Raw genomic sequence first — 22,084 nt, 5'->3', positions numbered from 1 at the left:
AGGAGAATAAATGCAGAAAAAAATTGGTTTCTTTTCTCCTCCAGAAGCTCAATAAAAATTATTAGCCAAAGAAGTCAAAAGCATAATTACCACCCTTGCAGATCAGGGAACTTTCTTGAATAAAAGTTGTATTCTTCTCTCCATCCTCTCATAGGTGATTTTTTTTTTTTTTTGCTTTTCTTCCTCCCTCTTCTAGTTCCTCTCCTTTCTCTTTTCCTCCTCCAACTTTTCTCTCTAATTATCTGCTAATTTATCAGAGGATATCATCTATGCAAGGTATCTTGAACTTGTTAAGTAAAACAAGGTATTATTTTATTGTCTCCTTTTTATATTAGGTATTGACTCCATATTAACTCTTCCATTCTATTCATTCTGGTCAAAAGATCATTTTCCTTTTCCAGAAGAGGACAGCTAAGATAATGAAGAGACAAGAGCATGCTATATAACAACTGGATTGTTTAGTCTAGAGAAGAGAAAACTTGATATGTGGATATGGTGTGTGTGTGTGTGTGTGTGTGTGTGTGTGTATGTGTATGTGTGTGTGTATGTGTTTAGGGGAGCTGGAGAGGATGATATGACAACTATGTTCAAATATTGGAAGTTCTTACATAAGCCAAAAGAAGAAGAAGAAGTATTACTTATGCCCTGCTTGGTCCAAAAGTAAATTTAATATTGAGGGATGTATCTTGCAAAAATATCAATGTAATATCCATATAAAAAATTCTTGACATTTGTTCAAAGATAGAATGAGAAACCTGAGAATATGGCAGCTCCCCCATCATTGGATGTCTTCAAGCAAAGATTGGATGACCATCCTTGGGGTGTGTTGTAGAACGGCTTCATATTTAGGCATGGATTGGACTTAGATTGTCAGTGTTTTTCTCATGTCTTCAATTTCTTTTCTAAAATATTACAGTCTATAATAAGCTTTTCTAAGTTCTTGCATATATTATCCTTTGTATCCATGTGAATCACTAAAAATAGGTAGTAGTCATATGATTGACAAGTCATAGAAGGTTCTTGGTTCAGTCCTTCATAAATGCCCTACGAAGACACAGACTGGACACTGTTGTTCTCAGATGGGTCTTTAGCTGATTTTGTACCCACTCAGCAATGTTTCTAACCATTACCAGTCTTCACTCTTCACTTTTTACAATGACCTGCATTGTGTTATATTTCCTCTCACAAGACGCATGTATCCTCATTTTCATTCTTTGCTGGAAAGGAAAATACTTCTTCCTCTATGAGGATCCATGTCCTTCTCCTCTGTTATACTCCTCTACCCTTCTGATTCCTGACACAGGTCAGAATTTTTCCTTTGATCTTTCATCCTTTTATTTTCTTTATTTCTTCTTTCATTCTCACTTATGAAAACATCATTGAAACATCACACCAACTTCCATGTTTAAAAGGAAAGCATTCTTCTCCCTGATTATCTGGGTGGAAGAGGGGTATCTTTGGAATCTTCACTAGATACCTCCTTTCACACTAATTTCCTTTTCACAATCAACTTATTAATTCTTCCTTGGGTCCAGTGCCCACTGGATTCTTCATACAATGTTTAAGCACCTGTTTGGCCCCAAGTTAGGGGTGGCCCCCTAACACCTAACCATGGTGTTAGGTACAAACATGTATTTTTGGTCTTTCCACTCAGATATTAATGGCTCCCCAAAAGGCCATTCATATCAATGTCTCTTCAGTGTTAATAGAGCACCCTATATTTTCCCCCAAATAAAATGATGTTTCAGGTTTATTGGAACAGATGTATAAAACTTCACTGAAACATCACACCACCTTCATTTTACAATAACTTTGTTATTTATGGAAACAGTAGGCTTTACTGTGAGGTAAACTGGCAGTATTTTACTATAATATCAGTATGTGGTAGCATTTGGCAGTATGGTGGCCCACACTAATTTTTTGCTTTGTTTTGCTAATTGTTGGTTACTGATAGCATTCTATATTAGAAATCTGCTATGGAAACAACCTATCTTTAAAGAGCAGCAGTTATTCACACATATACGCACACACACACACACACACACACACACACACACACTCACACCATTGTGGTACAAGTCAAGACTGATAGACATCCTGCATTTAGATTAATAAATGAGCTCTTCAGAGAGTTGCCAACTTTATGGATATTCTTAATATTAACTCTTCAGCTAATGATGATGGAATGGAAGTATGCACATTCATCAAGATGACATAAGCTAGAGATGATTGGACAAAATAATGCTAAGAGAACATGCCAATAAATATTTTAATCTACACAAATGTAGCTCCTGTTACAAATAAAATATAGATATTGCATTATGAACAATGAATGCTATTCTGCCTTCAAAGCAATTATCTGTTAAGCTTGGTTGACAGTTTTGTAACTAAAATGTTTCTCAATAGTCGATGGCAATAGCTCATTTCCAGGGAAGAGATGACGTTAGACTCACATATGTTCCTTCGTCTTTCATTTAAAAATTTTATTAAATTATTTGAAAAAAATGGGTTTCTCCTTCCAGTATCACTACAATGTACCCTTATTTGGAAAGACTGGCAAGAGAATAACAGCAGATCTTTTTCAAATCAAACTTTGTGTGTAAAGCAATTCCTTATTCAAGTAACAGATAGATGTTTATGTAATAAAAGACTAAATTTAGCCACAGTGTGTGTGTGTGTGTGTGTGTGTGTGTGTGTGTAAATGTTCTACTCATTTAGGGTTTAATTTTGATTACTAAATTCTTAGACCTAAGCAAGTCTCTGATGACCTCAGAAGGGGGGGAATACCCAAACTATGTAAGAGCTTTAGCACAAGATGCAATGGGATGCATAGTATACTAATTAAATGGAGACAATGTGGGTTTCATAGATGAATTTTAGAGTGTTATGAATTTCAGTGGATGGTTTATGATCTTGGATTATAAAAAATTGAATTTTTATTTTCACTAATCTCTAGCTAAAAATTAGCATTTCTTTCAATTTTAAATGCAGGTGACAGATTGATACAGGGGTGGTCCATGACCCACACACAACAAAAGATTAAGAGCCTGTGGACTGAACTTTTACATGAAATCATGTAAACAAATTCCCTGAAAACTTTAGGAGTTCTGTATGTTAAATATTAATGCTATGTTTATGTTAACATAATAAGCCACTTTGAAGTACCCATATATGTCTTGTGGAGTTCCCAAGTATCTTATGTTTATGCATTTTAAAGAGAAACATTTTGTAAAATAATATTTCAGAAAAGATTCTCATGAAGAAGAAAGTTATGGCTTCATCATTCATATTCTGGGATGTTCTTATGTACATTTTTCCCACATGTGTGAAGGAAGGATCCAAATTGCTCTGCAGGTGGACTGAATTGTAAAAAGACCAGATGCCTCTGCTGAGTTTGCCACTAAGGAGATATAGGTCTGAACTAGATGGTGGGGATCACTGTTAATGGGGGAACTATTCAATATGTGGCCAACAACTTTTAGAAAGGTTCTGTGTTAGGAATTCAAAATAAAAACACAATGGTATATGCCTTTAAACATTCTTATACCAGAAAAAAGACAAGACACAAGTGAGTAGAAAGCATATACCAATGAATTCAATGTGATTCAGGAAAGGTCTGGTGATGGAGAGCTAAGCCTTGGCTCATTGGAGGCAAGGGAACCCAAAGACAAGTGTTATCAAATCCATGCTTTATCTAGAGACTGCTTTATTTATCTTTTCTTTATGGACAAATATAAACTATGCAAGAAAAGATTTTTTGTTCTTCATGACCTTGAGCAATAGTAACAACAACTATAATAATAATAGTAATGTGCATAGTGCTTTGAAGTTTGACAAGCACTCTGGGTACATTTTCTCCTTTGATGTTTACAGCATCCTTCAGAAATAGGTGCTTTAAGTACTATTGTCCCCATGTGAGAGGTGAAAAAAATAAGCTAAGAAACATGAAATTGCTTATGAAGGATCACATAGCTAGTAATCATCAGAGGCAAAATTAGCACCCTCACTTTCCTGACTTTACATTCAACACTCAGCCCACATGGGTAAATTTAACCCCTCTCAATGCCAAGTTTCCTTGTCTATAAAATGAGGATTATAATAGCATCCATGTCCCAGGATTACCAGGAGGATTAAATGAGATGAAATCTGTAGAATGTTTTGCAAACCTATAGTGCTGTAAAAAGTAATAACTGTTATTTTTATTAAACAATGTGCAAGTGGGTGTATGTCTATTTCAATATGACTGGTTGCATCCTTCATTCATTCAGCACGTAGGTAGACTAGTTACTGATTTGGTACTGGAGGTCTTTAAGGGATTTTCCCAGGGATTTCTAGTTTTCCTTATAGATCATTAGCAAAAGATGGACTGCATATATACAGGGCCAAGAAGAGTAGATCTGGATTCAGAAGACCTGAGTTCTAATCTTAGATCAGCCACTCCTCAAACTTGACCATTCACTACTCATTTAGTTGCATTATGAACATTCTAACCTCAAAAATGAGGAGATTGGACCAGATGTTTTATAAGATCCTTTCCAGTTCTGGATCTGAGACTGTGGAAGGAGACAATCTTGTCTTAGCATGACATAAAATCACATTTGGACTGTCCTTCAAGGCTCAAAGAATGCTTTCCTTTACAATAATAAAGTGAGATCATCAAGGAAAATGCACTTATCTCCACCTTCCAGGTGAGGAAATTGCATCTCTGTGAGGTCAGAAGTCATACCCAAGGTTACCCAACTAGTAAATGTCTTGAGTATCAGACAGGTTTCCTGCCTCTAAGATGAGTATCCAAACTATCACTCCAGGCTGTGTCAGCTAAATATGCAAAATTTGTCCAGAGAACAATGGCCCTGCTTCCTGAATGCATTTGTATAAATTAGATTTAATAAGTGAGACATGTAGTTCATAGGTTACATGATACCCTGACACTCCCAAATGGGGTCTGAACTAGACTTAGATGTAACTGGTAAATATTTGACAAAATAAATAAAAATGCAATAACACAGAGGTAACAGTACACTAAGTCAATTTACCCAGTCCCTCCCCCACCTCCAAGCATTAGAGGGGCCTGTTTCTAGCTAAGGACTAGCTAATTTCTGAGTTCTGAAAGTTCCCAAATTGTTTTTAAAAAAATCATGCTTTCTCTTTTTCAAAAACAATGCTGGAGAAGTTCTAATTTCTTTTGAAAGAGCACTGTGTGTCAGTCATTTTTTGTAGGTACATTGTTGGATCCCAGTCACTCTGACCCAGTTAAGAAAGTGCTGAAATGAATTTAAAAAGAAAATAATTCGGAAATGATAAATCAAGGCCAAGGGTGAAAAGGAAATCTAAGGAGTGCTAATGAATTTCAGCAGATTTTGAAAGCACAATTTTGCCCTCACTGAACTGATTTGTCGGCTTATTTGTAAAGATTACAACAGAGCCCCAGATTGAATTCTTCACCTGACTCAGTTCCTTATTGATAGAATCCTTTTAGACTCCCCTCTAATTTAGCAGAGTATTTTTTATTAAAGCCAGCCGTACAAACATCAATTATCCAAGCTGCATCTAATTTCCTTGAACATTTCCCCCCCCCCTCCTTTAGCTGCCAATGGATTAGGAGATCTGATTAGAATTCTGCAAGAAAACAAAACATAACCAAAAAAATCTACACACAAAAACAGATGCTTAAAAGAATGTGATGATGTTAAGAATTAAAATAACTGCATTGGGGCCCAAAATGGTCTCTTCCTTATCTTTAGTAATATAAACATGTTCACTTAACTTTATCTGCCTAGTGCCTTCTCCAGTGGGGCTAAATTAACATACTAAATCGGAATAATCAGAGAAAAATCAGTTGCACTTATCAGTACTAACTGCGTATGATATAGTATATTTTAAAGGACATTTGTGTTGGCTGTAGCCATGATTCTAAACAATGACTGGCTTATAGCCTGGATCTGTCCTTTGATCTGTTTCACCTTACAGTTACGGTTTGTGAATCAGGAAGGACTATTTGAGGCTTTCACCTTTTGTAAGTTAGTTGTGGGAATGGATCCATTCCCCCTTAACCTCATCATGATAATTAAGGAAGAATCAGCCACCAAAACAGCACTGATCTCACCATGTTATCAGGAAAATTGATGTTGGAAAGAAAATAATGAGATAAAATAATCATTAAATTCTGGAAGGTGCCAGGTTTTAGCCAACCTTGTAGAAAAAAAAAAATAGAAAACGAAATAGAATTTCAATGGATCATAAATCTTTGTTATCAAAATGATCAATCCCTTTGTGGGCCACTTAGTATTATCTCCATTTAATTTAATAATATATATAATTCCTTATGCATTTTAGTTTGAATGAATGAATATTAATTATTCTATTTCTTAACTGGAATAGCCTCCTAACTGATCATCTAATTTCATCTCTCAAATCTCCAATCCACAATTCAAACAGTTGCCAAAATGATATTCTTCCTCTGCTAAAGAAACCCCAATGTCTCCCCAGAACTTTGAAGTTAAAAATACGGTCTATTCTGTTTGGCAGATTCAAGCCTCATTTCCAGCTTTTATTGCACATTCTTCCTCTTCAGAAATTTCAAACTACAGACAAATAAGAGTACTTACTTTTCCTTGTCCACAAGTACAGTTTTCTTTAGGCTTTTGCATAATCTGTTCGTGGGGCCTCTCACCAGGTCCCAACAGCTCCATGAGAATTGTCCTGATCTTCCAGTTGCTGGTTTACTCTTACACAAATTACTTATTTCATATGTACTTTAGATTCACATGCATGTATACAGTGGTTTCTCCTAAAAAGGTAAATAAACAAATAATCAAATAAATAACTAAATGAATAAATAAATCCATTAAGGATTTGTTTTTGATCAATCACATTTGTCACATCCAATTCTTTGTGATCCCGAAGAGGTTCTGGATTGTGTCCCCCTAATGATGAGGTTTGAGGCGGGGCAGGGAGTTGTGGGAACCCCTTCTGGTGGCACAGGTCCTTTGTAAATGAATTTATGAACCTGAAAAGTTAAACTGGCAAAATAAATTGACTATTGGCATTGGGAAGTCAGCCTTTGCTAGAAAGACTGAATTCCTTGGTGGCAAAGTCCCAACAGAGGGATATAAAGTTTTTAGCAGAAAAAGTCCATCCTAGCAGAAAAAGTGAATAAGGTCTTGTTAGAGAAATAGGAGAGAGAGATAAAAAGGGAGTAACACTGAAGGAGGGTATCATTTCAGCAGGCATCGGGCTACAGCTTATGCCAAGGGAAGAGAGAGATTCCTTAGCATGGCATGTTAGGTCCTCTGCAAGGAATAAGTCCCAAGTTGCCTCTTTTTATACTTGAAACCTTGGGTAGAAGCTGGGGACAGCTCTTGATAGGCACTGGGAACAGTCTGAGCTAGAATCAGAATAGAAAATCTTGGAATTGAATTAGTGTCTCTGGATTAATTTCCAACTCAATAGAGTTAGATAGAGATCTCCAGCTCAGGCTAAGTAGGTTTGGTCCTGGACTCAACTAGTCCCACCCAGATGAGAGAATGAAACCACTTTATCTTGATTGCCTGGGGTGGGTGTCTCAAGAGAGAGCTTAGCATTCCCCCCAAAGTCAGAGAGAGGGAAAGAGAAAGAGTTTTGGGGCTCCCCTCATTGATCCAATTGAGATTTTCCTGGCAAATATATGGAATGGTTTGCCATTTCCTTCTCCAGCGCATTTTACAAATGAAAAAACTGAGGCAAAAAAGTTAAGTGACTTGCCCAGTGCCCTGAAATGTGAAAGATGAATCTTCCTGACTATAGGACCAGCACTCTATCCACTGTTCCCTCACAGAGTACATAAAGGGGGGAGGGGAGGATGTTTACTTTTGTTTCTTTTTATTTTTGGAGGCTTATATTGTTTTCTGCTCACAATAGGTATTTAATTGGTACCCACTGAGTAAATAACTGAATTTTAAAGAGGACCAGGGCCAATAAAGAGATCAGAGTAGTAGATATTGACTAGGGCAAGAAAAACAAAAAGTAAAAACTAATTTAGCAACAATGTAAGATCTCAGACAGAATGCTGGAACAGGAATTGGGAAAGCTGTGTTCCAACAATGCTTTGCCATTTGCCCTTTGGGCAAGTAATTTATCTCGTCTTGGCATTAAGTTCCTTCACTCTTAATGAAAATACTGTAACACAATCTTTACCACACAAGATTGTTTTGAGGATCAAATAAGAACATGTACATAATGTATGTAGCAAACCTTAAAGTGTTATATCCACCAGTTGCTGTCTTTATTACTGTTGGATAATTAACATATGCTTTAAAAATGTGAAACTACACTTCTTATTCATGCACATTCTATGTCCTATATTTTACAGGATTGTACTCAAGTTGTGAAGAAAGGAAATATACATGTGGTTTCTTTTGTTATTGTTCATGTGACATCTTGTTGAATTAAAATTTAATAATCATTACAGTTACAATTAGGATTATAGATCTAGGCTGGAAGGGATCCTAGAAATCAGCTAGCTTAATTTCTTTACTCTACAAAATAAGAAACTGAGATCCAATGGGGTTACCTGTTTTGTCCATGATTTCAAAGGATTTGAACTCAGGTTCTTTGACTCTAAGTTGAGTTGGTAGTTAAAACAAAAAATTAAAACAAAACGAAAACATTATTAGTCGTTTAAAATCTGGGGCAAAAAAAAAAATTAAAGCTATTTTTATTTGAGATCTGAATGTGTCTCAGTTTTCAGATCACTTGGAAAAGCCTTGAGAATTATTTGTACTTCAGATCATGTACTGTTTGAGGTAAGGGGCACCAGAGCCCCAGACCTGCTTCCATTACCCCTGGATGTGTGAGCTTTACTTTTCAAAAAATGTGTAAGTAGCAATACTTGTGAATCTCATTGGGGACTTTGTGAGGGAAGAAGAGCAAGGCCACTGCTCTTCAAGCACTAAGAAATCTCTTGGGAGAATCATTGAAACTTAAATTGAGCTCAGTCATTTTCTGTATTTTGTTTGCCAGGAAGAAAAGACTGCACTGAGAGTTGTTATTAGTGTTTGTAATAATGAATGAACATAAGCCACATTGAAAATTTGACGTGCTTTATAAATGCTAAATAATAATAATAATGTCATGAGACCTTCCTTTTTAAACTGTCTTAATTTCATTCTCAGTTTGAGATTGCAGATTATAGTACTTAATTATAGAAACTGGCCCAGAGTGAAGCCTTAAATCAGATTTCCATTAAAGTGCATGACTGCGGCAAATTGCTTTATGGTAGTGGGAAGGAATGCAATAATATTGAGTATGGTTGGTTACCACTCCCACCTCCCAATTTTCCTTCTGGTGTTCCATAGTACTGACCATTCTTTATTGTGGAATTATCTCTGGTATTTCTTAATTCCTGCTCACTCCCTGACTACATTCCTAGCAAAATTAACTTGACTCTCTTCTGGTCTCCCTACTCTATAAACTAAACTTTCATTCTAAGTCCTGACATATATTGTCCTCCTTTTACATCCTTCCAGCTCAAAAGGCTTGGTACCTCATGGCCATGTGCCATTTTCAAATGATAACCATTAGGTTCTCTTGACCAGCTCTGGGCCAGGTTCCAAAAAAACAGCCTCAATTTTCTTTGACTGCCTCATTCCCCATCTGGCTTCACTTTCACAGGATCTCAGTTAGAAGGTATCTCAAAAGTCATCTGGTACAACCTGTCCCTGATTGAATCCAAACCTAAAACCTGTCATTATTATCTTTTTTCTTTTTTCATCACCTTCATTTCAGAATATATCTTAACCACAGAGCCATCCCAAAGAACAAAAACAGGGAGGAAGCAGCAAAAACTAGCCACATCACCTGATTCTGGCAGTGAATGCATGTTTCACATATGTGGTCTGCTCTGCTCTGCAAAGAAGGGAAGAGACAGAAGTTTTCATCTTTCTTAGGGCCAGTTTTAGTCACTTTAACTACACAGCATTCAGTTTCTAGGGTTTCCTTTCCATTCTTATAGGCATCTGAACCAATGTTTTTTTGATTCGCTTTATTGCACTTTGTATCAGCTCATAAGGGTATCCCTTTGCTTCTTTCTGTTCTCAGTATTCATCATGTCAATTGGACTGGGACCAGCTTCTAACCTCCAAGTGGTTTGGAGTAGGCTAAAGATAGGAAAGTCGAGGATCAAATAGAAGTTTAATTACATTCAAAGGGGGGAAAATGCTTGCAATCAGATTTTCTCCTGAGGAAGAGGGCTTAACATGCTGGATCAAAGGCAGTGCTTTATATACATAAAAAATGGCCTGGACCATGATAAAATCATTTAGATTTTGAGTAGCAGTTCTCAGGACAACTTTAAGCATTCATGGATCCTCTGGGTATAGTTTCCAAGCTGATTGTCTCACATTGTACTAGCATGGCAATACCTGATTCAGTTCACTTAGCAGTTATAAGATACAAAGATTGTGAGCATGTCAAGAGATGTGATGGATCACTGGCTTCTGACTCTCAGGTCCCTGGGAAATAGGAGAAGCTCACTTAGTGAACACTTGGTGCTGGTCAAAGCAATAAACTATTCCTAAGGATGAGATGATCCAGAGTGTAAAGAATTGTTGTTATACCAAACTCAGGGCATAGCCTGCTTAGTGGCTCTTAGCTCTGGGAACAGGATGTCTCCAAAATACTGTGACATTCACTATTTACAGTACCAATGCATTGCATCATATTCATTGAGCTTGCCTTTGTGACAAAGAATAAAGAGTTACCTAAAACTAACAAGGCCATAATTTTAATATTTGCAATATGCCATGCTCCCTTCCTTCAGGTCAAAATGGCAGGTGTAGGATGTGAATAGAAGGTAGAAGAACAATCTGCATGATAGAACCATAATCTGAGCTAAATCCTGCTTCTGACCTAGGTGACCGTGAGCAAATCATTTAGTCTCCCTACCCTTCAATTGCCCTGTCTATAAAATTAGGGCCTCTAAGATTCCTTCAACATCTAAAATCACTTAATTCTTAAGCTTTGAATAACAATTTTTCTCTCTTCCCTTCCTTCTCAAAAAGGTCTAATGCCAGAAGAAGAAAACAACTCTTCCTCATAGAAATTCACTACTTTTTGTGTAACTGGGGTTAAGTGACTTGACTAGGGTCAGACAGCTAGTAAGTGTCAAGTGATGGAGTGAACTCAGGTCCTCCTGACTCTAGAGCTGGTGCTCTGTCCACTGTGTTACCTAACTGCCCTGTGAGATTCAGTACTTTGAAAGCTTATGAGTAAAATCAGCCCAATGCTTAACAAATTCTCAACATCTGGTTAGCATGTAATAATTGCATTTTCACTCATTCATTCATTCATGTAATCTAATTTGCTATAGGAATGAAAGGCAATTCCCTGACCCACATTGACCACTGAAGTAGATTTGGTTCCCGGTGTGTGCTACAAAAGAAAGCAATACAATAAAGATCCAGTTATCTTTGGTAACATCAGAGCTAGGAGAAAGTATTCCTGCTTCAAGTGAAATGCTACGTGGGAGTCTAGTTCTTTTGGGGTTCTTCAAGAGTTTCCATATCATTTTCATCACTGAGCTTAGCTTCATGGGATACTCAGGCTTCTTAGAATCTCTGTTAAAGTCTAGTTTTTTGCCTCCTGAATAAACCACATGGTTTGGGAAAATGACCCAAACTAATGCTCCCTCTGCTCCTACTCCCAAAGAGGAGATTTTTAGAGTTAGTACTATTATTACTCAAGGACAAAGTATGGTACATTTTTTTATCTGCAGCACAAGATGCATTGTCTGGTATGTGCTTCCTACTTTTTTTTTTAAGTGGATTGATTTAATGAATCGAGGAGGGACAGCCATATATGCAATGCATTCAAGAATGCACTAGAAAGTATGCAGAACTTGGACAGTGACAGAGATTTAGGTCCTCCTACCAAATATTTCTGTGTTGGATGACCTTGGGCAAGCCATTCCAACTCCAGAAGTATTGAATTCCTCATCTACCATCTGTCACATACTATTTCTGCTCAGGAAATGCTGACCTTCTGGTTGGTATAGCTTGGAATAATTCACCTCACCAAACAGAGCCAGTCCATTGCCAGCTCATTACTTCTATCTTCACAATTCCCATATATTCTCTCCCCTTCCTTCTACTCACATGGTCTTAATCCTAATTTAGGCCCTTAGGCCTGTCACCTATTGTGATAACTATCTCTTGGTTTCTCTCCCTAAAGTCTCTCCCCACCTGATTCCTTCCTTTACATAATTGCCAAGCCGTTATTTCTGAAACACAATTTGAGCCTCCCTACTCCATAAAAACCCATGATTACCTGTAGAGGGTCACAGTCAATGGGGAAACACTGGGTAAAGTATAAGAACCTTCAGCCCAGAGGGAACCTGCTAACAATTTCTGCTTTGGCTCCCCATCTCCCGCTAGGGGAGAGCCCCCCCCCCTAAGGGCTCTCAGCTTTCTTGAGAAGTCAGGGGACGGTGACAACCTGTGTTGAGATTGAAGCAGAGTGACAGCAGGTGGCAAACTACATACAACAGCAAGTTGTTGATGTGGTCCCACATGTGTAGTGGTGTTTTTATTACATTATATAAAGGAGAAAGTCCTTGAAATAAATGGAGTCCTCAGGAGTCCTGCCTCATCACCCTCCCAAACATCCCTTCTCCTATCTTTTCTTTTGGATTGTCTCTCATGCCTGGAATTCATTCTCTCCTCATGTTTTCTTCTCAGAATACCTAGTTTCCTTCAGCACTTAACTCAATGGCCATCTTTGACATGAAGCCTTCATAGATCCTCTGCCTTGTGCTAGTTCCTTACCCCACCATCTAATTACCTTTTTTTGTATATATTTTGAAGTTATCATCTATATATGCATTGTTTTCTCTGAAGAGATATAAGCTTCTTTAGGATAGGGATCATGTCATTCTTATCTTTGCCCCTCTTCCCAAACACATCATGCGAACCACAGAGAAGGCCCTTGATAACTGGTAGTTAGTTGATGGACTGATGGCTAAAATGAAGCTCAATCAGATAATGTGATGCACCTGGTAAGACAAATTAAAAAGAATAAAATCATCCCAAATCTCAAGGAGCTTATATTCTAAATGTTATAATACATTTACCCTGTATTCTAGGATGTTTTCATGAAGACCAAAATGGCATAATTTACACAAAGCACTTTACAACCCTTAAAATACTATATAAATGTCAGACAGCAATAGTGTTATTAGATGACTTTCTTTAATGTGCTTAAGCGTCTGCCCTGAACGTTTGCAGCATTTAGCAGCAGTCATTAAAGAGAGAAAGAATGAACCTCTGTTAACAAAAGTCACCTACTGCAATGAAGACATGATAATGGGAACCTTTAGTTTCTGAGTTCATCTCATCTTCTAATGGGATCGAAAAATAATGCTCATTGCCCATTATTTTTATGATAATACTATTATGTGCAACTTCTCATCAAAGGTCATTTTTCTTTTGTTATTAGAATTTAACCTGTAAATAAGTTAGCGGTCCTTTAATACAGATTTCTCTCATTGATCTTAAATACATTTTGTACAGCTCACTTGCTTTATTAGAATAATGGGATTCAATGATAGTAAGCTTCATATCTGTGGATGCCTTGCAATTAATGAAATATAATTTAATTGTAACTTAGATGTAAGATTTTCAATTCCTAGCCCTTGTCGAAGAGCTATTTTTCTGTGGGTTTTATCAATTAATCTGGGTAATGAATTCTCTTCATTACTTAGTTCTTCATGTTAATTATAAAGGATTTGCTTATACCTATTTATCAAGTCAGAACAAGTACACTTTTTGGCCCACACGCTTTTGAATATGGAATATGTACAAATAGGTGAGGGCTTTCAGGATGAATTTACATTTCTGAAAAATTCCAATCAATTGATATCCATTATGACATTCTCACAGCGGATATCAATTTGTACCTTTTTCTTCAAGGGTCATCTTATTGCAGAGGTTGTTACTCTGATATAATTAGTATATTCCTACCTTCTCATAAAACTCATGTAAGCTATCAGAACAGCATTTAACATGCATTCCCTTTTGTGTTTGTGTGGGAGCTTTGATTTCAGCAATTAAATCCCATCAAATCAACAACTGTTGATTAAGCATTTTCAACAGACATAGTACTCTGAGAGTTACAAAGTACAAAAGATTCTAAAGAATTTACAATTTGGTTAAGAATATCAGATTTAAATATAGGAAAAGTTAAGGGACAGTGATGTTTAAATGATTGGGGGGAAAAGGAATTTCACCTTTGAATTCTAAAAGAACTAGCATATTTGACTGATTGCCAATGACAAATTTGTACTAAATTTTGTACTAAAAATACTAAAGCTACTAAAATTGACAAATTTGTAGAAACTAGACAATTATCCCATTGGAAAAGTGCTGTAGTTGAATTGTGCAGCTAGGGGGCATAGTGGATAGAGCCATATAGATTGGAGTCAGGAAGACTCATGTTCCCAAGTTCAAATTCAACCTTCATTTGCTTTGTGATCTTGGGCAAGTCACTTAACTCTGTCTACCTCATCTGTAAGACAAGCTGTAGAAGTATACAGTAAGCCACTTCAATATCTTGCCAAACAAACCTCAAATGGGGTCACAGTCACACAAATGAAAACAATTGAACAACAACAATATATCTCAATCTTTTAAAACAGGAATGAGATCTGGGATGAGATCTGAGACTGTAAATAGGAGGCTAAGGAAATTGACTTCAATTCCAGGCAGGTTCTAGAGCACTCTAGAGAGTTTGGTGGTAAAAAACATGGTGGGTCACATGTTCACAGCCCTCTTGAGTGTGACCAAAACCTGACTAAAATCTAATTGGTGAACACTTATCAAAATAAATAAAAATACAATAAAGCATAGTCAACATTGCCTTGTAAAACTAACTTTGTATGTGGCCCACAGGGATCCTTGTGTCCCCATTTCTATTTGAGTTTCATACCAGTGTATTAGCGGACAATATTAAAGGGTGAAAGGGAGAGAGGAGGGGAGGAAGGGAGGGAGGGAGGGAGGGACACAGGGAAGGAGAAAGGGAAGAAGAGAGAAAGGGAGGGAGGGAGAGATATATTTTGGCAGAGATATGGTTAGCTAATCAAGGTTCACATTAAAAAAAGTTTTGGAGGATTACAGGCTCATTGTGGGACAAAAAAGTAATATTGCCTTCCCCATGCTCCCCCAAAAGTTCTTAGTTTTCTTTTTTTTTTTTTTTTTTTTTTTTAGTTTTCTTTAATAGATATATCATCTTTTAACAGAATACTATTGTGCTATTAAAAATGATTAGCAGACTGATTTCAGAAAAAAAAAAAAAACAACTTGGAAAGACTGTTTGAGCTGATACATAGTGAAGTGAGCACAACCAGGAGAATGTTGTACATGATAACAGCAATGTTGTATATAAATGCCTTAGCTCTTTTCAACAATACAGTGATCCAAGAAAATTCTGAAAGACTCTCTCTCTCTCTCTCCAGACAAAGAACTGTGTATCTCCAGAGAAAGAACTGATGGATCAAAGCATACTAGGTTTTTTTTTTTTTTTGCTTTCTTCTTTATTTTTCTTATATTTTTAATCTGTGTTTTCTTTCATAATATAACCAACATGAAAATATGTTTGGCATAACTATACATATATAACCTATATCAAATTGCCTACCTTCCCAATGGAAAAGGAGATGAAAAGAGGGAGAGAGAAAAAGAATTTGGAAGTCAAGAACCTTTAAAAACGAATATTAAAATTATTATGCCTTGTTCAGATGTCTATAGACAATCAGTTGAGAATGACTAGGATGGTGAGAGGAATGAAGAACGTGCCATATAAAGATGGGAAGAAAAGAAGAGGAAGAGGAGAAGAAGAAGAAGAAGAAGAAGAAGAAGAAGAAGAAGAAGAAGAAGAAGAAGAAGAAGAAGAAGAAGAAGAAGAAGAGGAAGAGGAAGAGGAAGAGGAAGAGGAAGAGGAAGAGGAAGAAGAGGAAGAGGAAGAAGAGGAGGAAGAAGAAGAAAGAAGAACAATTACGATTACTACAACTGCAACTACAACAAACAACAACTAGGAATATTTTTCCCTGGTGGAGAAAAGATTTGGAAAAGACACAATAATTTTCCTCAAATATTTAAAGGCAAGATGGCAAAACAGGGAATATATTTCATCTGCTTGACCCAAGGATAGAAATGGGAACAGTGGGTGATTTCTGCAGAAAGACATATTATTGCTTAATGTAAGGCTTCAGTTCTTAACACATTTATTGTTGTTGATGTTCAGTCATGTTAGTCATGTCTGACTTTCCATGACCCTGTCTAGGGCTTTCTCAGCAAAGATACTGGAATTTTTGCCTTTTCCTTCTACAGATCATTTTACATATGAAAAAATTGAGGGAAACAGGGTTAAATGATTTGCCTAAAGTCAAACAACTAGTTATTTTCTGAGGTCAGATTTGAAGTCAGGTGTTCCTGACTCTGTGTTGAAGCCGTGTTCCATCATCGAATTACCATCAATAAATAAAATTGTGGAAATGTGGTATGTTCTACTTGTGAAAATAGTGGATTTTCTCTCGTGGGATTTCTTCAAGCAGAAGCTAGATTTCCATTTGAAGATATTATAAGACAGTATTATCATATAGAGACGGGTTAGACTAAATGGTCTTTGAAATGCCTTCATACATGGAACTACTATGAAGAACAATTCAAAACAAAAATAGAAGAGACACCAAAGGAAGTGGATAATTAACTTATAAATAACTGGTAAAAATAGTAAGTGCTATAGGAAGAGAGTGCTATCACTTTAGGTTAGAGAAATATATACTTATGCATTAACATAGGAAAGAGAGTCAATTGCTAAGGCAAATATTTCATAGAGATTGTCCGGAATATGTGTTACTATGGACATTGCTTCCCATGGATATTTCTATAATACAGTACTTTCTTTCTATATTAAACAATTAGCAAGATTTTTATTTGAAATAAAAAAAAATTGTATTATCATATATATGTAACACATTCTATAACATTATACATTTCACTATCATAAAAAGGGATTATCATGTGAACTTTTATGTCTATATTGTGTATTTGTTATGTGTGTATGCATATATATTTTATGTTTATATATGTATATATGTACAACATAATATATGTCAATACTAAGACAATCAACGTATTTTCATTCCCATCGTATTTCATAGTTTGATTAACAGCTGTCAGTAAATGACTAATAATCACTTCCCCTTCATTTCAAGTAAGTAACACCCTTTTTATTTCCCTCTAGGTCGAAGCCATCCTGGTCAATATTTTTGGTGGAATTGTAAACTGTGCTATCATTGCCAATGGCATTACCCGAGCCTGCCGAGAGCTGGAACTAAAGATACCCCTAGTGGTGAGGCTTGAAGGTGAGTTATGAAACATCTGAAACTAATATTACTCCCAGCATAATTCCCTATTTAAATAGTTCCCAAAAGAATGACATTTCACTTTGGTTTTGAAAAATGAGCTTCATAATGACTGAATCTATAACATGATTATGAGTTTTAGATACTTTTCCTATCCTTCCTCCCTTGTCTATAGCATCATCCCATGCTACCCTACCCTACTCCCAAAGAATAAAAACTTCCAAGTTTTTAATAGGTTTTTGATGTCAAAGTATAAAGATACTGTTATCCTCTCAAAACCACTAAAGAATAGACAGAATCCACACTTTCAACACTAAACTTGGTTTCTTTAGATAAAAAAAAAAATCAACTTTCCTCTAGTATCCTAAGAGAAGTATCTCAAGAGCCCTCTTGTCAAAGTAAGTGCAAAGGTCAAATTCACATAGAAGAGATGCTTAGACATCCTTGCAAGAATTGGATAAACCTTCTTTGTTGGGGTTATCTACTGCTGTTAATGAAAACTTCCTTTGGTCATGTTGGGGACAGGAGCCCACAGATGACCTCTTTGGTTCATCTAGTACCTGCCTTGGGTTTAATGATATGTCAAATTGGAAGGAGGGGAAGTGAAGAGTTCCCTCTTTCAAAACTCTACTGAAAAGATTTTCTATAAGCTTTTTTTTATTATATGAGTACTATTTGATATGTTCTTTTAATTATAATTATTATTCCAAATGTATCTTTATGGTTTGTTTGTTTTGACAACTTTTGTGTTCACGTAGTTGCTGAAGCATGTGAAGCATGTATCCCTAGACCAAGATGATCTCATTTAACATCTCCTACTTTGCTGCTCTCACCATGTCAGCTAGCTCCAGGGAGGGGAATAGTGTCTGTCATAATATTGAGAAACTTTCTGGCTCTGAATCCATTATACAATTGTGTTCATCCTTATTCAGTTCATGTGCTCCCATGATGCCTTCCTTCCTTGACAAATATCTCACCCAAACCCAGTAAAAGTGGATCTCTCTCTCTTCCAGTTTCTTATACTTTTCTGCTTGTTTCACTCTTGCTTACATCATAACTATTTGTGTCAGTCAACAAGCATTTATTGAGAACTTTTTATATGTGTTTATATATATGCAAATCCATATTAGCCTATGTGTATAATGCTATTATTTTATAAGTGTACATTTGTAATATTTATCATAACTTAATGGGAAGTGATGACAAAAAAGAAAAATAAATCTTCCAGTTTCAGAGTTTCAGAGTTTCAAAGAGGTGAGGTGATTTGTATAATAGGGATAGTCATTGTACTCTCTTTCTTCACCCTCCCCCAACAAGGAGGATGCTCAAGTGGATGTCCCTATACTGCTTCTACAATAGAAGTGTTGGCTGTGATGATGACATAAAATTGACATTTATATACTGCTATAATATTTGCAAAGCACTTTATAGACATCATCATCTCGTTTAAGTCCCATATCAAATCTTGGCTTGTATGTTATTTTACAGGTGAAGAAACTAAGGCAAACAGAAGTTAAGTGCTTGCCAATGTTCCAGTAAGCCAGTATTCAATGCAGTATTCAAACTCAGATCTTCCTTCCCTTATCATCATTATTATTTCAATCCCCAGACACTAGTAAGGACTATTATAGAATCTTGCATGTAACAAAAACTTCTAGTAGACACACAAGTGATTTCTTAATTAGTTTTTAGTAGGTACCTAATGTATGAGCAACAATGTGTTAGGCCCAGTAGATAGTATTAGAAACCATCCCTTTCCTTAAAGACTCTATATTCTATTTGGGAAAATAACACATATACCTATAATTAGATGATGACTAAGACGGGTATAGCTGTAAGAACAATATTAATATCCTTTCTCCCAGTGGCTAACAACATTATAATAATTATACAATCATGTATAATATATAATAATTATAATAAAATAATAATTGGTTCTTTAAGAACCAATTAAACTTACAGTTTAATTGTACTCCACTTGTTAACTATATTTAAACTATACAGTTTAAATACAGAGTTCCTTAAACTGTGACCATGAGATTATATGGCCTCTCAAAGATGCATGAACAATATCTCAAGTTTCTAGAAACATTACTAAAACTGGTGTTCTATAATAAGACTTCTTAATTTTTTTCTACTCATATAATATATATATATATATATTATAATAATAATTAATAAATGTTCTATAATAAGGACCCTTTTTCATCAACAAAATTTTAACATGACTCTGGGTATATAGACGTATAAAATAAATATACAAATCAAACATTTACTAATAATAAATCAAAAAGAAATTTATTTTAAAACAATTGTTTAGCAAACATATCATTTTACCATTTATTAAAGATGAAAGTTAATTTGCATACTAATGAGATTGATGTGCTTATTTATTTTTATGTAAAGAATTAAATATTGGGAGGAAAATTTGTTACTGCAGGACATAGATCATTCAGAAACCTTTTACTATTGCAAAATTTTTCACAACCTCCCCACATTCAGTTATATAACCCCATATGGGGCCATGACCCACCATTTTGGAACTGTTTTCTCTAGAACCTGGAAATTTGAGTAACAGACAATATAAAACTTAGAACTAGGTAAGCAAAGATAAAAATGAATCAACCCATGAAGCAATTGAAGATGTGGCAGTGGAAAGCATTACATGAATGACTTGCACTTGATTATGTTTTGCTCAAGCTGATATTCAAGTTAATTTCTAATAACATGCAACATTTAGGTAGCACTTTTAAGTTTACAGAGTGCATCCCATGCATTGTCTCATTTGATCTTCAAGATCATCCTGGGAAATTGGTGCTACTGTTCCCCTCATGTTGCAGATGAGGAAACTGAGGCAGACTGAAGTTACCAAGTTTCTCTGAGTATTCCATTACTTGTTCTTAAGGAATTCACATTCTAATATAGTACAGATAGATTCGAACCATCCTTACCCTTCTCCATGATCAAAATAAAAAGCAAAAACAAAAATGAAAATAAAACCACCTCATTATTTCTCACTCTTGACATTTCTCTGGTAGTTTTTTTTTTTCTCACCTCATTGGAACTAGATCAGATTGATGAGTAGAAAAAAGATTCTGGGTGATTAAAAGACCCAAATCCAGCCTTTCTAAATGTTTCTATATTGTGATAACCCACACTAATGCAAAGAGGAGGAGGTTGGTTTACTAAAATTCCATTTGTACATTTGCCCAAGAAAAGTTCCATGATTGTTCCCATAAATCTAACAGATTTCTGGCCTACACAGTAAAGGCTCTTTGCCCACACACAATGTATTAGAAATGTCTTGATGAGAAAAGTTTTAATCAGTCAAATCTGGCTTGATTTAAGGGGATTTTGTGGACAAATCTTTGTTCTCAGCTGTATAATAATTACAAGCTGCTTTACCAGTGGATAAAGCAAGGATTACTCTCCTCTTTGAAAATGGTAACTTTATAATTACATGTATTTACTTGCCTTATCAGAAAAGAACTCACCAGCTGAGATTCGGGATTATTTTTATTTAAAAGGCTCACGGGTGACTTGAACAACCACATATTGGTGGTGGCAAGAGGAGGAGGAGAGTTAACTTGCACAGATGCTGCCTCTGCCAGTGTTGTGGAACAAATGTTTAGGGATAGGTTTTGCTCTTTACTTTTCCTTTTTGAAATTAAGACCAAAGCTGGAGAGAATGCCTAAGGACATAATTTTCACTGAATTAATAATAATAGTAATAAAAACACACTGAAAGGGTATGAGATGACTAATTTTTTTGCCCCCTTAGCACATGTGTACTGCCCTAGGTTAGCTGAGATTTGAGGTTGGAGTTGATTTATCTATGATTTGGGCATGAGACTGATTAATATCTTAAAGAGGTTTCCACATGGAACATAGGATAAAAAAGAGAGATTTAAGTTTCCATAAGAATGAAAGTTTCCTCAGGTTATCTCTTCACTACATCTGTAGTAAACTCCTTTTCTCCCTTCTCAGATGGTCTGAAAGCAATTTGAAGTCAAGAAGTGACTCTTAATTGATGAATTTTTAGAAAACATGTAGACGATAAACTGATTTTATTCCCAAGTTCTCCCTCCTGCCCCCACCAATTAAGGACTATTTTGATATTAAGGAATTTGAATTTCTCTTTTACCTCTTTATTCCTCCCTCCAATAGAATGTAAGCTTCTGAAGGGCTGGACTTTTAAACTTTTATATCTCCAGTGCCTAGTAGAGTGCCTGACATATTGTTTATTTACTTATTTAAGTCATGTCTGACTCTTCTTGATTCCCTTTGGGATTTTCTGGGCAAAGATATTGGAGTGGTTTACCATTCTCTTCTCTAGCTCTTTTTTACAGATGAGGAAACTGAGGCAAATAGTGTTAAATGTCTTATCCAGGATCACAGAGCTAGTGTGTTTGTGTGAAGCCAGATTTGACTTCAGGAAGATGAGCCTTCTTGACTCTAGACCTGAACATATCTATCTTCCAAATGTATTATAATGCATAATAAACACTGCTGATTGATTACTGGATTAAATTAGGAGCTCACAACTTCAAACCTATTTCCTTAGAGCCCACATCCCCTTGATCCTTCTCTTGCACCTTGGAAAGCTGGTCATAGATTTAGAGCTTGAAGGAAAGTTTTTAAAGGTATCAAGTCCAACTCCATCACTTATTGAGTGAGGAAAGGTGAGAC

General features: G+C 35.9%; 1 protein-coding gene across 1 annotated transcript in view; it reads left to right on the top strand.

Moving 5' to 3' along the window:
- Positions 1–22,084, top strand: part of SUCLG2 (succinate-CoA ligase GDP-forming subunit beta) — a 317,191-nt gene that overhangs the window by 280,989 nt on the left and 14,118 nt on the right. The window contains exon 10 of the mRNA XM_023498103.2: positions 17,275–17,395. Coding sequence (XP_023353871.1) covers positions 17,275–17,395 — 121 coding nt within the window. The remainder of the gene's footprint in view (positions 1–17,274; positions 17,396–22,084) is intronic.

The sequence above is a fragment of the Sarcophilus harrisii genome, chromosome 1 (assembly GCF_902635505.1).
Source record: "Sarcophilus harrisii chromosome 1, mSarHar1.11, whole genome shotgun sequence".
NCBI lineage: Eukaryota > Metazoa > Chordata > Mammalia > Dasyuromorphia > Dasyuridae > Sarcophilus > Sarcophilus harrisii.
Note: the sequence above shows the minus strand (reverse complement) of the source record. Positions and strands in the feature narration are given on the sequence as shown.